The sequence below is a fragment of the Hylobates moloch genome, unplaced genomic scaffold (assembly GCF_009828535.3).
Source record: "Hylobates moloch isolate HMO894 unplaced genomic scaffold, HMol_V3 SCAFFOLD_6, whole genome shotgun sequence".
Lineage (NCBI taxonomy): Eukaryota > Metazoa > Chordata > Mammalia > Primates > Hylobatidae > Hylobates > Hylobates moloch.
This window is the reverse complement of record NW_026652281.1, coordinates 13,845,450-13,861,579: the sequence shown is the minus strand read 5'-3', so window position 1 is coordinate 13,861,579 and position 16,130 is coordinate 13,845,450. Positions and strand designations below refer to the sequence as shown.

Genomic DNA, 16,130 nt, shown 5'->3' with positions numbered 1-16,130 from the left:
TTTTTAGCCATTCTAATTGATGTGCATAACTCTCACACTTTGGTTCTAATTGGCATTGTCCAATGTCTAATAAGATTAGCAACTATTTCATAGATTTGTTAGGCATTTAAATATTTTTTTTCTTTTTTTTCCCTCACTGCTTTGTAGTTCGCTATGTATTCTGGATACTAATATACTGAAAAATAGGTTTTACCATTCTGTGGTTTCTTTCTGTTACAACATTTTTAGATGAACAAAGTTCTTAATGTATTCTGACATCAATTTCCTGTCATGGTTAAGAAAATTGTTGAACTTCTTCAAATCATGAAAATATTCAGCTATGTTATCTTCCTATAACATTACTGTTTTGCCTTTCACGTTTATATCTACAGTCTTCCTGGAATTCACTTCTGCATATGGTTTGAGGTAGCGATCAATCCTTCTTTAAAAATTTCTTTCTTTTTAATTTTTTATGGGTACATGAAATGTTTTGATACAGGCATGCAGTGTGAACTAAGCACATCATGGGGAATGGAGGTATCCATTCCCTCAAGTGTTTATCCTTACAGTTACAAACAATCCAATTATAGTTTTTAAGTTACTTTAAAATATACAGTTATTGTTGACTATAGTCGCCCTGTTGTGCTATCAAATAATAGGTCTTAGTCATTCTATTTGTTTGTACCCGTTAACCATCCCCACCTCCCCACAAGCCCCCCACTACACTTCTCAGCCTCTAGTAACCATCTGTCTACTCTCTATGTCCATAAACTCAACTTTTTGATTTTTAGATTTTTCTTTTTAAATTGTCTTCCAATGTTGATATCCAATTTATACAGCACCATGTATTTAAAAGAATTATTTTTCTCCCCTCTGCTTTGCATGGCAAACATTGTTAATAATCCACTCTCCATACACGCTGAATCTGTTTCTGGATTCTCTGTTCTGTTCCAACGATCTGTTTGAAGAACCTGCCAATATGACATTTTCTTATTTTTTATAACATTATAAGATTTAATATCCAGTACAAAAAACCCTCCAACTTTGTTTTTCTTCAGGAGTATCTTGGTGATTTCCATTTTGTTACATTTCCACATAAAATTTGTAACTATCTTGTAATTTGTGCACACACAGACAAACATTGGTTTGAATTTGATAGAATCTATATATTAATTTAGGAGTAATTTAGGAGTATTGACATCTTTTCAATATTGTATTTTTTTTTTTTTTTTTTCGAGACGGAGTCTCGCTCTGTCGCCCAGGCTGGAGTGCAGTGGTGCAATCTCGGCTCACTGCAAGCTCCGCCTCCTGGGTTCACGCCATTCTCCTGCCTCAGCCTCTCCGAGTAGCTGGGACTACAGGTGCCCGCCACCACGCCCGGCTAATTTTTTTTTGTATTTTTAGTAGAGACGGGGTTTCACCGTGGTCTCGATCTCCTGACCTTGTGATCTGCCTTCCTCGGCCTCCCAAAGTGCTGGGATTACAAGCGTGAGCCACCGCACCCGGCCTCAATATTGTATTTTCTAATATAAGCCTTTTAAATTTTTCTCCATATTTTATAATTTTCATGTAAAGGCATTAAATATATTTTATTAGCTTTTTACAGTTAAATAATATAGTTTGATACTAATGTAAATGTCATTCAAAAATTTCACTTTCTGTTGCTTTTGTATAAATGTTTAATTCATTTTTATATATAGACTTTTATCTAGCAGACTTGCTAAACTAACTCTCTAGATTTTTCAAATTTCCTGCATATGCACTCATACACCTATAAATAAAGGCAGTTTTATTTCTTCCTTTCCAGTCCTACTACCTGTTAAATATTTTTCTTGCCTTATGACTCTGACTAGAAGTTCATTACATGTTTAATGAAAGGGTCTGTACAGGACATACTTGTCACATTCTCAAACACAAAGCAGCTCTCAGCATTTCCTATAACATATGATACTTGCTGTATGATTTTTGCAGATACTCTTTGCAGAGTTAGAAATTGCCTGCTGGGCTAAAAATTTTAATCATGTGTGAATATTACATTTTATTAAATGCTTTTTCTGTACTTGTTGAGAAAACCATATGTTATTTAATGTGGTAAATTACATTGACTTTTAAATATTAAGCAATTCTTGCATTCCTGGAATTAACTCGATTGAGATATGATTTATTATTTTTTCTATATTTGTATATTGTAGAATCATTTTTAAACTATTTTTAAGGAGTTTTGGATTTGCATTCATGAGTAAGATTGACTTTTATTTTCCTTCTTGCAAGTTCCTTGTCAGATTTTAATACCAGGGTTGTGCTGTCCTCACAAAACAAGCTGGGAAGCACTCTCAGTTTTTCTGCTCTTTGAAGGTACCTGTTTAATATTGGTCTGATTTTGTCCTTAAATGTTTAGAAGAATTCACTAGGAAAGACATCAAAGCCTGCAATTTTCTGTGTGAATTATGTTTACAGTTATGCATTTAATCTAACAGATGTAGGCAGTTCAGGCTTTCCTCTTCTCGTCTGTTTTGGTAAGTGGCGATTGGTTTGGAATTTATTTCATTTAAATTTGTAAAATTAGTGGCATAATTTGAAATATCATTATCACTCTCATGTGTACAGGATCATCGTAAGGTGCTGTTTTGCATTACTGATATTGTTTATTTATGTCTCCTATTTTTTTTCTTTCCCGGATCAGTCCTAACTAGGGTTTTGTTAACTTAAACGTTCTTTTCAAAAACCAACTTATGTTTTTTTTCCCCAATTTTGGTAATTATTCATATGTATTTTAATCATGAGGGATAATACCTCTTGTAGAAAGAAGAATATACAGACATAAAAATGAAAAATAATTACAATAGTCTGAATTTCCAAAATTCGGGATAAACACAATTCCCCCAAATTTTATGTATATTCTTTCAGATTTATAAAACAAATGTATTTATGAAGTATGTTTTCTAAACACACACAGATGAAATATGGAATTATACTGAATGCTATTTGATACATATGACCACTGTTTCCTCATTTGTACATCTTCTTACTACTTCCCTGCTTAGATTATTTTAAAACATATTTAATATTGCATGACCTTCTTCAAAGATTCTACAAAATATATTTATAATCAATAAGGAGTTTGTTTTTAAATAGAAGTTAAATAAAATGAGCATATCTAACATAATTTATAAGTTCTGTAATATCGTAAAATAATCATGGGCTATCTGAGTTTTGCTTGTAGTGTAAAAATATCTTTTTAGGATTTATTATTTAAATTAGAATTCAAAGTCTAATAATACATTGAATTAATACATGTCTTATAGTATAATACTATTTATTACCTTTAAAATCAATTTTATTGAGAAAGTATTTAGTTGCCATAAAATGCACCCAAATAAAGTGCAGAAATTGATGAGTTCTGATAAGTGTAAACACCTGTTTAATTAACCCCACAAAGAGGAATCAGAATGTATCCCTCACCCAACAGTTCCTTCATGCTCCTTTGTAGACAATCCTCATAAAACCCTGACCCTGGAAATAATCAGCTTTCTGTCACTATAGAGTATTTTTACTATTCTAGAATTTTATATAAATGAAATCATCTAGTGTTCACTTTTATTTCTGGCATTTTTCATACTACAAAATACTTTTTAAATTGTTTTACGTTGTTGAGTACATCATCAGTTTATGTCTTTTATTATTAATTTCCCATTGTATAGATATACTGTTTTTTTTAACTCTGCCTTATTTTTGTCAATTATTCATTCTTTTCTAAACTGCTTCTTAATTTTTGGCTTTAATTTGCTGTATTTTTCCCCCTAATGTCTTAACTTCTATCCTTAACTCATTTATCATCTGCCTTTCTTCTTCTGATATCCATGGGCTCAATATTGGTGACTTCGCTTTCATTTGTGATATTGATAATTTGGGTCTTTTCTTTCCCTTTTTTCCCCATAGATAGCAAACTAGAGGTTTATCAATCTTAGCAAACTTTTGAAAGAACCACCTTTAAGTTTGTTGATTTTCTCGAATATTTTCCTGTTTCCAATTTTATCAATTTGTGCTCTAATTTTTCAAATTTCTTTCCTTCTGCATTCTTTAGACTTCAGTTCTAAATTCTCTAATAATCTAAGATGAAAACCTGGGTTATTTATTTAGATCTTTGTTTGTTTTCTAATATATGCGTTTAATGCTACAAATTTTCCTCAAACACTGCTTTTGCTCTATACTGTGTATTTTGATGTTATATTTTCATTTTCATACAGATTTAAAAATTCTAGATAATTTCACATGAAACTTCTATTTTTAACTTGAATTTTTTTCAGATGTTTAGGAACTTTCTAGTTATTTTTCTGTTATTGATTTATAGTTTAATTCCTTTATGGTCTGAGAGCATACATTGTGTGATTTCTATTTTTATAAATTTGCAAGTGTGTGTTTTATGACCTATAATACATGGTGAATGTTCCATGTGAGCTTAAGATGAGTGTGTCTGCTGTTGTTGGGTGAAATGTTCTCAAAATATTAATTAAATGTAGGTGAATAATAGTGATGTTCAGGTCTTGTATATTCTTACTGTTTTCCTGCTTCCTTGATACATCAATTATTCCCACTATAATAATGGACTTCTCTGTTTTTAACTTGCCATTCTATCAGTATTTGCCTCATGTAACAACTCTGTTAGTTGCCTACACAGTTAGGATTATTCCACCATCTTGGAAAATTGATCACTTTGTCTTTAGGAAATGTTTCTTGCTATCCCGAATAATCTTGCTTGTTCTGCAGGTTTCTTTGTCTGAAATTAATGTAGCTCCTCCAGCTTTTATTTTTTATTAGTGTTATCGTATGATATATCTTTCTTCATCCATTTACTTTTAATGTATGTTAGTCTATATTTAATGTGGATTTCTTGTAGACAACATAGCTGGGTCTGCTCTTTATATTCTGACAGTCTCTTTAATTGGTATATTTAGATTGCTCACTTTTCAAGTGATTATTGATATAGTTGAATTAATATCTGTCATACTTTTAACTGTTTTCAATTTGTTGCGTTTGTTTTTATTTTTTTGCCCCATTTTAATTTCCTTATCTGATTTTAATTGAAAATTTTCTGTGATTCTATTTTATCTCCTCTTTTACTGTATCAACTATACTTTAAGAAATTGTCAGTGACTGCCTTAAACTAAACCAAAGTCCATTTTCAAATATTAAGAGTACTATTCTACTTATTATATAGTGCAGACCCCTTATAACAGAGTATTCCTAACTTCTCCCTTACGTACCTGACATCATTCATTTGTAATTTAGGTGAATGTCATATTAATTTGCAATAAAAAAATAAATTCATTTAATTTATCCATGTGCTATAAGCACCCAATACATGATTATTATTTTAAAACATTTATCTTTTAACTAATGATTAAATTAACTAAGAATAAGAAAAAGAAATGATCTTACTTCTTTTATTTCTTCTTTAATGTTCTTCCTTTCTCAATGTAGATCCAGATTTCTGAGCTATATAACTTTCCTTTTGTCTGAATAACTTCTTCAAACATTTCTTGTAGGGAAGGAATGCTCTCAATGCATTCCCTCAGTTTTTGTTTGCCTGAGAGTCTTTACTTCTCCTTCACTTTGGAAGGATAATTTCTCCGGATATAGAGTTCTAGTTTTATTTTTACTTCTTTCAATGCTTTACATATTTTACTCCGCTCTTTGCTTGCTTGTTTGTTTTCTGATGAAAAGTCCAATGTAATTTTTATCTTTCTTTCTCTATCAATAATATAGCTACCTTTCGATGCCCTCTGCTTCTTCCAAAATTTTGTTTTTGTCTTTGGTTTACTATAATTTGATTCTGATATGACTCAGAATAGTTTTTGTTTCGGTTTTTAATCTTCATGTTTATTCTCTGAGCTTCCTGTATCTACAGTTCAGTGTCTGTCATTAATATTGAAAAGTTATTGGCCATTATTACTTCAAATATTTCTTTGATCTATTATCTTTTCCTTCTGGTATTCCGCTTATGCATATGTTACAACGTTTATAATGGCCCACAATTCTTGATACTGTCTTCTGCTTTTTCTTTTTCTTTTTCTTTTACAGCTTTTTTTTTCTTTTTCTATTACAGCTTTTTTTTCTTTTTCTGTTACAGCTTGAGAAATTTGTATCTTCTTTTCTTTTATATATATATATATATATTTATTATACTTTAAATTCTAGGGTACATGTGCACAATCTTCTGATCTTTTGTTGGTTGTATTGAATCTGTTGATGGGCCCATCAAAGGCATTCTTCACTTCTGTTCCAGCATTTTTAATTTGTAGCATTTCTCTTTGATTCTTTCGCAGAGTTTTCATCTCTCTGCTTACATTACCCATCTGTTTTTGCATGTTGTGCGTTTTTTCCATTAGACCCCTTAGCATATTTATCATAGTTGTTTTAAGCCCTTGTCTGATTTTCAACATCTGTGGCATATATGAGTCTTGTTCTGATAATTGTTTTGTCTCTGCAGAGTGTGGGGTTTCTTTTTTTTTCTTACTTTTTGGCATTCCTTGTAATTTTTTGTTGAAACCAAAATGTGCTGTATCTGATGACAATAGAAACTAAGACAAATAGGTTGTTAGTATGAAGATTTACATTACTCTGGCAAGAAATGGGTTACAGTTTAGGTTTGCTGTAGGTACTATAGGTACCAGATGTTTCCAGTTCATCTAATGCACTTGTTTCTATTCCTCCTTTTGACTTAAATTCTCTTCAGAGGCATCCTTTGTTTTTTAAGTCGTTCGACTGTTATCCAGTATTATTGCACTGGACTCCTGTTGTGTGGTGGGTCGATGTGTAAGAGGAGCAATGTTCTGTAATATTCCAACTCAATTTAAGTGTTTCATTGGGTTGTTGTCTCAGAACTGTGACCTTCACAAGCATATCTCTGGTGGTATAGCTTTTTTCCCTCCTGCCAGCTACTTTCTTTCCTGGCTACTAGGTTTCCAATCTATTTCTGTGAAGCTCTGACTCCTGTTGCTTTTTTTTGTCCTTAGGTAAGACAGGAAGGGTACGGAGGCTGGAATGGGAGAAGTACTGCCCCCCAGTTGGGAGAGGTTCTGGCAAAGTCTTTTCTTCAGGAGAATAGCCCTTTGTTATGAAGAAAACCCTGAGCATACTTCACAGTCATTCCGTTCCCTGCTTCCTGACAGAGCCAGAAGGGAATCTTTTTCTAATCTTCGTAGAATGCATGGATGGGTTCTTGGAGGTAAAGCCCACAGAAATGTGGAGCCCTCTAAAACTGTGGTCAGGAGCCTCTCACTCTCATGCTAGTCTATACTCAGTTTCCAGAGATTCATCAAAATTATCATAGAAGTTTTCCTGTCAGTTTCTGGTGCCAGTGGCTTTTGTTGCAGGTGGATGGATCTCAGCTCTGACCCTTTGGATGGTCCTGTCCCTCTAGATTTCAGCATGGTGTTGTGTCATGTGTACTAGCTTGTGCTGCTATAACCAATACCATAGACTGGGTGACTTAAACAACAGACATTTATTACTCATAGTTCTTGAGGTTGAAAAGTCCGAGAACAGGGTGCTACCCAATTCACTTCTTGATTAGCGTCCTATTTGTGGTTTGCAGATGGCTATCTCTCTACTGTATCTGCACCTGGTGAAGAAAAAGAAGTCTGAGCTCTCTTCCTATTCTTATAAGGGCACTAATTTCCTCATGAAGGGCGCCCACCTCATGACCTTATCAAAATTTGAATACCTCCTAAAGACCTCGTTTCCAAATACAGTCACATTGTGGGTTAGGGCTTCAACATATGAATTTTGAGAGGGTGCAGTTTATTCTATAGCACCACGAAAGCTCAGTTCTCTGATGAGTCTAAGAAAAGTCGCTGATTTCTAATTTGTTTGTGTTTTTTCTTGTGGTGCAGTGTAGAGCAATGTTTCACTCTGAGATGAGTACTCTGTGTGTGTGTATAAATATTCTAATATATTCTAACATTAGAATAATATGTATATTCTGTAGAATATATATTAGAATAATATGTATATTCTGTAGAATATATATTAGAATAATGTATATTCTATAGGAGATAAATGTTAATTTCCCTTTAAGAACAGTTTTTGCTGCTATTTTAGTATTTTTTAATGTACATAGGACACATCAGAAAAAAATGAATAGATAATTTTAGGCCTAGAAGGCTATCTTTCTGCATAGTGTACTTTCATTCACTTTTACAGGCAACCAGAAGCACTGAACCTCTCTGACAACCTCACTATAATTCTCCACAGATTGGAAAGATGGGAAGTTTACCTTTAATCTCCGTGCGGGGCTGTCCCATCTCTGGCTTTCACTTTATCCTAAAAAGTAGATCCTCTAAATTCTTACAAAAAGCCTGTGGAAGCCTGTAAAATATTCTCTTCTTTGAGGGCTCTAGAACTAAAATTTTGTCCCTAACCCCATGAAAGCTGCTCATAAAACGATGACCAAAACAACAACAACAACAACAACAAAAAAAAACTACCCAGCTTCTGTTTCTCCTCTTCAGAAATCCTTTAGTTATCCCTAAAGAGAAAGCCTCAAATGCCGGGCTCACCTCTTCGGGTTTTCTTCTTCTAGATCTTGGACATTTAATATTTTATTATATTTTTATCTCTTCAACTCTTTTTTTTTTTATTCCAAAAGGAGGGTTCAGAATTTCCAGTCCAGCAGTACCATAATGTGAATTTTTATTTATTTTCCATCTCAATAAAAATTTAGTCTTCCACAAGATTGTACATATAATACCCTAATATAAATGTAAGCTTTATGACTTGTCCACATATCTCTCATAAAACAATTTATTGCTGTGTTTCAACAATAGTTACAGATTACAGCCAAGTTTGCATCTTTCATGTGCTTTTTCTCTTCTGGCTATTTGATCTGTCTTGGGAATTTAAACCCTTTTATGCAAAAGGCACTAAATAGTATATTTTATAACTTGTGTCTCCATAGATTCTAATATAATGATTCGCACAAGGGGTCTCATCAAGTTATCGTTAATAATTTTGTGTTCCTTCAAATAAATATTTTAATAATATTCAGTAGTTTTGGAAGGTGGTAGAGACTGAGTTTATTAAATAAAATTCCATTCCCTTTAATTTTGAAAATTGAGATTTATTATATGTGCAGCTCAAAACTTAACATTCTAATTTGATTAGTGGATTCTCATTGCTATTTCTTTATTATATTAAATGAATTATACATTCATAATCAAGACTGAATCAACTTGGTAAGATACAGTCCTGATGTCTTGTTCAACGTATGTTTAAAAGTTACTCTTATCTGGGTTTATGTTAGCAAATTTTCCACTTTTCAGTAGTACTTATTTCTCTTTGCTTTTATTATATACTTTTCTAGACTAGATAACCTTTTGGGAGGCACATTTAGTAAAGATTTATACCTGACATCATAAAATTAAAAAGTGATTTCTATTTGACAGCATGTTGCTGTGATTTATTTAGCATCTGAATGTCAGCTGACTATGTCAAAATGAATTGTACTTGAAAACAGGTCATGTGTAGGGCACATGTAGGTCACAAGAATTCTCACAATAAGGGAGGTTATTAATGACAAGGGGATTTTCATGCTTCCCTGTTTCTTTGTTGAACTTGTACTGGTGCTGCTGTTTATTTGGATGGAGCTGGCCTGATTTCTATATAATTGCAGAGTCTGCTATGCAACTATGTGTAATGGGTCCCATGTTTCTGATTTATAACAGTGACGTTTTAGAGCATCTTACAAATTGCCATATGGGCATCTCTCTTTATACTTCTTGGCTTTTATACATGAGTTGCTCAATTAATATTTGAAAAAGAAATTAGTGCTATCATGCCTCTTCATAAACTTTAGAATCACTTTGGAAATACTTAAAATCGTGTGAGAAACTTTAATTCATTAACTCCATAAATTTTCTTGGTTAAAATACATTCCTAAACCATCTATGAATACCTCATTGAGTTTGGAAATCACCAAGTCTAAAAGAAAAGAAAAATACAATGAAGGCTTTTTGGTTTTTATCACGTAAGGCATATAAAGTTCATTTTACTTCTAAATATTTTATGTACTTAATAATATAACATATTTATATTCTATGTCTATTAAGAGGTTACTATTTATATGCAAGAGTCTTATTGGTTATTGAATGCTTATCATTTATTTTTATTTGATTCCAATAATTTTGAGAAGATACAAAGTTTAATAGAAATCTCTTTGTCTATAAAAGTCAACTGGTAAAGCTGAGTCCCAGTTCAACAGTAACCTAAGTTTCATTATTCTAAAATGTGTAAAAGGTTTTAAATATAAATTATGAGGAAAAACGAAAAAAGCTTCAGATAAAATATTAAATTTCCTCTAGGGTAAGTTGTTTGCTTTCATGTTCTGTTGAAATGATGCCTTTTGATGGCTTAGCTAAATTATGGGCTTTGGAGTCAGAAAAGCCTGGAATTAAATCCTTGCTCTGCCACTTTCTAGCTGTGTGACTTTAGGCACATAACCTCTATAATTTTCATTTTCCTCAGTTGTAAAGTGGGTACAAAAATAACTACTTCACAGAGTTGATGCAAATATTAAAGCTAGCTAACACATCTCTGCTATGTCTGATGCTGAGCCCCTAACTTTCATGTTGAAAACATTTAAATTGGTAACACAGAACACAATCACTAGTTGTTATGGTCCAAATATTTGTGTCTCCCCAAACTTCATATATTGAAATCTTAACCCTCAACAAGATGGTATATTAGGTGGGGCCTTTTGGGAGGTGATTAGGTCAAGAGGCCTGTTATGGAAATGCAATTAGTTTCCTTATAAAAGAGACCCAAAGGAGCTCATTCACCCTTCCATGATGTGAGACTACAGCTAGAAAGTGGCATTCTATGAAACATGAAGTGGGCCTTCACCAGACACCGAGTCTGCTGATGTCTTCATTTTGGACTTTCCAGCCTCCAGAACTGTGAAAAATAAATTTTTGTTGTTTATAAGATACTCAGTTTATGACTTTTGAAGTGAGACCTTCTAAAATTTTTTTTTCTCTCTGAAAAGTTTTGAGATAATATAGTGAACATAGAAGAACAGGATTTATGCACAAACCAGAAGAGTACTTTAAGAGTGAGACAAAGATTCAAAGCACAAAATTAGCTTGGCATGCATTCGAAATGCAAATTTCAGGACCCTCCCCACAAATTTAGTACACAGGTGCAAGATTTGTTTCTAAAAAAACACCTCAAGTAATCCTGACATATACTAAAGTTCTGAATCTTTAAAGGAAGACATAAATGTCCCTGTAATAAAATTATTATTTTTTAAAAAAGATAAAGAGATATTTAAATCCATGCATTTCTTTATGAATTGTTATAGTAACAATTCTTCATAGCAAATTGAGGAAAGTTTCCTAGGCAAAGGAATACATTTGAAACTCAATAGCATGCACTGGACTTTTCATTTATAAAGTAATGTAGCATCAATCCTATGCATCATTCACAAACATTCTGAACATTTCCATTAAATATTAAAATCCAAAGCAGAATCTTGGTCATGTATGAAAAAATTTCAACAAGTGGAGCAAAAATTGCAAATATTATTGATCAGTTAATAAATACAATAAATAGTAACTGCATATTTTTCCAAGTGACACTGGCATTAGAAAGTTATTTAAGGTATCCAGAGTGCTACTAAGTAGTGCTTTTACCTGCTGTATTGCTGTACACTCTTCCTATGTGTGTCTCCATTATTTTATTATTATAAAATTAATACATGCCCATTAAGAAATCTAGATTTGACTGGAACGTGGTTAAGTCCCATATCCCCAGCCTCACAATTTTGCTTACCCTCCATAAGAGATAATTGCTAAAAGTTTTGAATATGAGAATATTTTTATTATTAATATAAACTGTATCTTATATTTATTCTTAATGTTTTCAAAATTTAGATAGCTCATAAATTGATCAAGTGAAAAGTGAAAGTCTGTCATTTGCAGATGTCTTATTCCTCTTACCTGTCGGCTGTCACTGCTGCTGTGCATCTTTTCTCCCAGTCCCTTAAGACGCCAAAATCATTGAACTTACATTAATTTTGAAACAAATGTGGGATCTTTTGGAGGGTAATGTAATTAATCATCCAGCTGTTCACTCTGCAATAAATTATAATTAGGGATTGTGTTAGTCTGCCACTGGTGCCTAGGAAATAGAATCAAACGTATAAGAAGATCTAAGGTCCTCAACCAAAGCTGCACATTACTCTAACTTGGAAAGCTTGTAAAGATATAAGCGCACAGGCTGGGTGTGGTGGCTCACACCTGTAATCCTAACACCTTGGGAGGCTGAGGCGGGCAGATCATTTGAGGTCAGGAGTTTGAGACCAGCCTGGCCAACATGGTGAAACCCCGTCTCTAGTAAAAATGCAAAAAAAAAATTAGCCGGCCATGGTGTCTGGGGCCTGTAATCCCAGCTACTTGGGAGGCTGAGGCAGGAGAATTGCTTGAGCCCGGGAGGTGGAGGTTGCAGTGAGCTGAGATGGCGCCACTGCACTCCAGCCTGGGTGACAGAGTGAGACTCTGTCTCAAAAAAAAAAAGAAAAAAAAAGAGACATAAGCTTACACATTCACACACAAAGAGAAAGAATGAAAACAATGCTCAGGCTCTGAGTGCTGAGAGTTTAAATGTGCAGTCTAAGTTCAGGAAACATTGCCCTATATCAGCCATCCTAAAGGAAATTGAAATAATCTAATTTTTAGGCGAATCATCGGGATTTCCATAGAAATTGAGACTGCAGTACTCTGGAGGTTGGGTGGGAATAAGGTTTGGTTAGTGCAATATAGAAAATAACTAACCTTTCTTACCAAACCCCAGTAAAAAAATTTGACCAGTGGAACAGAATGGAACCTTCTCAGGGGTCTGGTTATCAGAGTCCAAATATCCATGGAATTAAACAGTGTTCTCCTATTTATGTTCTGGGAAACACTAGTCTAGAAGTTTGCTCTGCAAAACAACAGCAGCAGCAACAGCAAAAACAGAGGGGAGCAGTTCTCTGCCCTTATGTGTTTGAGATGCGCTAGGTAAGTGTCCCTGCCATGGGTTGATGCATTGCAATTTGCACATTAGCACGTGGCATGCTCTGAGAGGCCCTGTAATTGAGACATCCGTGGAACTTTTGTTTTTAAGCTCAGCCTTTCTCGAACATACACATTCAACAACTATTTTATTGAGAACCACTTTGAGCTGAGCAATGTTCTAGGTATTATGGATGGAACACAATAAACCTCCCTGCTTTAGTAGAGTTTGTTTTCTAGGATTAGATAAACAGGCAGATAATGATCAAATAAGAGAAACCTGTCTTAAAATGAGAAATATAGAGAAAATAGCCAGATATTTATGGAGGGTGTCAGGTACGCAGGTACTTTAGAGACTGTGATCAAAAAGGGCCTGTCTTGGGGTAATATGTTAGTCAAAGCTTAAAATGACAAGAGAAGCTGGGCATGCAAAGATCTGGGGAAAGAACTTTCAGAGCAGAATGGACTGCTGGTGTGAATCCCTGAGAGGAATGAACTTGGGTTGTTCAAGGTGGTCCAGTGTGGTTAGAGCATAATGGAGGTGGTTGCTAAAGACTGTGTTTGGATAAGGAGTTTAGATTTTGTTCTAAGTGGTAAAGAAAGTGTTGGGGATGGCTTAGTTTAATTTACCTCTACAAGTGTTACTATGTGCTCAGAGGGGAAGATATTGGGGGTGATGGCAAAGAACAAAATAATAATAAAGACCAGGAAGAGGCTGTTAGGGTAGTTCCGGTTAGGTGATGCTTTGTTGAACTGAGTGGTCATATTGAAATAAAGAAATTCCCCGATTTTGGATATAATTTGGAGATGCCATCACAGCTGTGCCTGTGTTATGTGCGGTTGAACATTTAGTGTATGGGGTACTGGTGGAGTGGGGGCAGGAGGTAGGGGATTGATTGACAAGGAGAATCAAATTAATTTAACTATAAAACACCCAATCTTTCAAAAATGTATTAGAAAATGTTTTGGTAAATGATAGTACAGGGATATTTGTGAAGTAGAAAGAAAAACAGGCATATGATCAGAAACCCTGGGTATTGGTGTTTCTAGTGTATTTATCTTTGCCTTATGCGGTCTACATGAGGTTGATCTTATTTGTTGACCCATCATGGGCAAGGGACTTATGATGAACCTGCAAATGTAGTTGCATGTCCCCTTATTATGAAAGAAAGAGATGGAGGAGAGGAGAAGGAGGACCATGACAAGGAAGGTGAGAAATAAAAATGAAATGTAAATTATGTAGAACAACTTCTGCTTCATGCTGACTTCTTCATCTGTAGTCTTAATGGTGTGTTGTGTGGAAGAAAACAAAAGTTGCTTAGATGTTGGGTGCTGCAGTATGTGGGTTTTACAGGTGAGCTACCTATTATGTTGATGCATCCTGATTTTATGGAAGAAACATAGCTCCTGGTCCTACCATATAATAGTTGCAATGGTTGCATACACTGGAGGGATATTTTTTCTTTCCTTTCTGACCTTTAATTTCCTTGTCTGCAATTTGACTGTGCTAGCTTAGCATCAGTTCCCAAGATTTCTGTAGCTTTCAAATTCTAAAGTCCGTAAGTTTAATTACAGGTCTTTCCAAATTATTATTGCTTCCAATTTCCCTTAACAATTTGAATGCGTATCTGGCGTTGTGCTGCTGAGATTTAACAACCTGTTATCTGAGTGTAGCTCCAACTTGAATGTTGGGTGGTACTTTTCTTTATGTTAATGAGTAAGATGAGAAAGTGAAGGAACCTAAACATGTCATAGCTTAATTCATTCATCAATGATGTAAGCAACTTCTTTGTTGACTCAGATGATAGTTTTTCAACCCTTGGAGAGTATTTTCTCATTTTTTTTTGGTGCTATTCACAATGTTAAGTGCTACAGACATGGCACATTTTTACGTTTAATCTGCATTTTACAGAAGCAATTTTTATTACAGGTATCATGGTTGAAAACTGGTTTAATGGGGTGGTAGAATTTAAACTCTCTTAGTAAAAAGAAAAATTGAAGCAACAGTGATTTCTCTGGATGGAGAGACATCATGACATAACTGTTAATGTGATTTTCTTATAAAAGGTAGCACCATTCATAGTAAAATGCAGATCACACGTTGCTCATAGACGTTATAGGTGACAAGCTGAAATGGATGTTCTCCAGATACATTGATTTCCTCTTTCCCTTTTCTTGTAGGGTTTTTCAGGAAATGCAAATGCAGACAGTGTTGTGTACTATAGACTCCAGCCTTCTATCAAAGCCAGATTTCTGCGCTTCATCCCTTTGGAATGGAACCCCAAGGGCAGAATTGGAATGCGAATCGAAGTGTTTGGATGTGCATACAGTAAGTGTTTGTTTATCCAATACACTGGCATAGATATCAAAAGAGATGTTTTAAAAGCCAAACTGCAAACTGAAATGGACTTTTTAGCTATGTAAAGAGATATAAAAAATAGGAATAATTTTTGTGGAAAGCTTTTGTGTGTGTGTCCGTACATGCCAATACTGACTTTCATGTTCAACTTTAACATTTTAATTCAGAGATGGAAGCACTTGGTAGATGGATAGATACATATTTATTGATACATGTGAATGCATTTCTTCAAATAGAGTATTATTGACTAGGTTGTAACTTTCAAATATTAGAAGTTTCCTTCATGAGTTATATTTGATGATATTTCATTTAGGTATCCTGAGTCTAATAAAAGGGACGGTGTTCCATTTAGTTTAACCAGTCATGTTATGAAACCAAAAAATATTTTTCTCTGTAGCCTAAAGACAGTATCATGCAATTCACCTTTAAATATGCTATGCTCTCAGTATAAATTAATAGAAAAAGAAAATACTTCTGCCTGAATATAATATGTGTTAAAATACTTTCACATAAAAAAGATAGAAACCACAGATTTCAGTCTCCTCTTAATGAAGCATTTTATTATGTATATTTTTTGTGAGGAAGGGACCTAAGAGTTATTGATAGTGTACCTCAAGCCACATTATCCTGTTAGATGCACTTTTATTATAGAACAGTGGGTTAGTTAATATGATTTACAATTAGCAGACTAACAGTGCGAGGTTTGAAGAGGTTCAGTGATTTGCTCAGAGCCTCACATATGA

At 34.0% G+C, this 16,130-nt stretch overlaps 1 protein-coding gene across 4 annotated transcripts in view; it reads left to right on the top strand.

Moving 5' to 3' along the window:
* The window catches only part of CNTNAP4 (contactin associated protein family member 4), a 297,138-nt gene that overhangs the window by 135,495 nt on the left and 145,513 nt on the right, over nucleotides 1–16,130 (top strand). For all 4 annotated transcript variants that reach the window (XM_058440476.1, XM_032156379.2, XM_032156377.2 and 1 more), the window contains one exon: nucleotides 15,210–15,357. In XM_058440476.1, coding sequence (XP_058296459.1) covers nucleotides 15,210–15,357 — 148 coding nt within the window. The remainder of the gene's footprint in view (nucleotides 1–15,209; nucleotides 15,358–16,130) is intronic.